The sequence below is a fragment of the Nestor notabilis genome, unplaced genomic scaffold, assembly GCF_000696875.1.
Source record: "Nestor notabilis isolate BGI_N333 unplaced genomic scaffold, ASM69687v1 scaffold21785, whole genome shotgun sequence".
NCBI classification, from domain to species: Eukaryota; Metazoa; Chordata; class Aves; order Psittaciformes; family Psittacidae; genus Nestor; species Nestor notabilis.
In genome coordinates this window covers 1-288 of record NW_009928241.1, presented here as the reverse complement: position 1 = coordinate 288, position 288 = coordinate 1, and the positions used below count along the sequence as shown (strand labels likewise).

At 71.9% G+C, this 288-nt stretch overlaps 1 protein-coding gene across 1 annotated transcript in view; it reads left to right on the top strand.

Annotated features, from left to right (window-relative positions):
- Positions 1 to 284, top strand: part of EPPK1 (epiplakin 1) — a gene marked incomplete at its 3' end in the record, with an annotated part of 7994 nt that extends 7710 nt beyond the window's left edge. Inside the window, 1 exon segment of the mRNA XM_010014428.1 lies at positions 17 to 284. Within this exon segment, the coding sequence (XP_010012730.1) occupies positions 17 to 284 (268 nt within the window).
- Positions 285 to 288: the final 4 nt, after the last annotated feature.

The following is a 288-nucleotide window of genomic DNA, read 5'->3' as shown; positions in this document are numbered from 1 at the left end:
TGCTGGGGGCGGGGAGCCGGGCGCTGGACGAGCTGGCAGGGCTCCTGACGGCCCTGGTGCAGGAGGCGGTGGAGCGCAGCAGCGCCGTGAAGTTCACGGGCCTCAGGAGGCAGGTGACCGCCTCGGACCTGGCGGACTCGGGCATCATCGACAAGGACACGCTGGCCGACCTGGTGCAGGGCGCCAAGACGGTGGCGGAGGTGACGGAAATGGCCTCCGTCAAGCGCTACCTGGACGGCACGGGCTGCATCGCCGGCGTGCTGGTGCCCTGCAAGGCCGAGCCCGGCA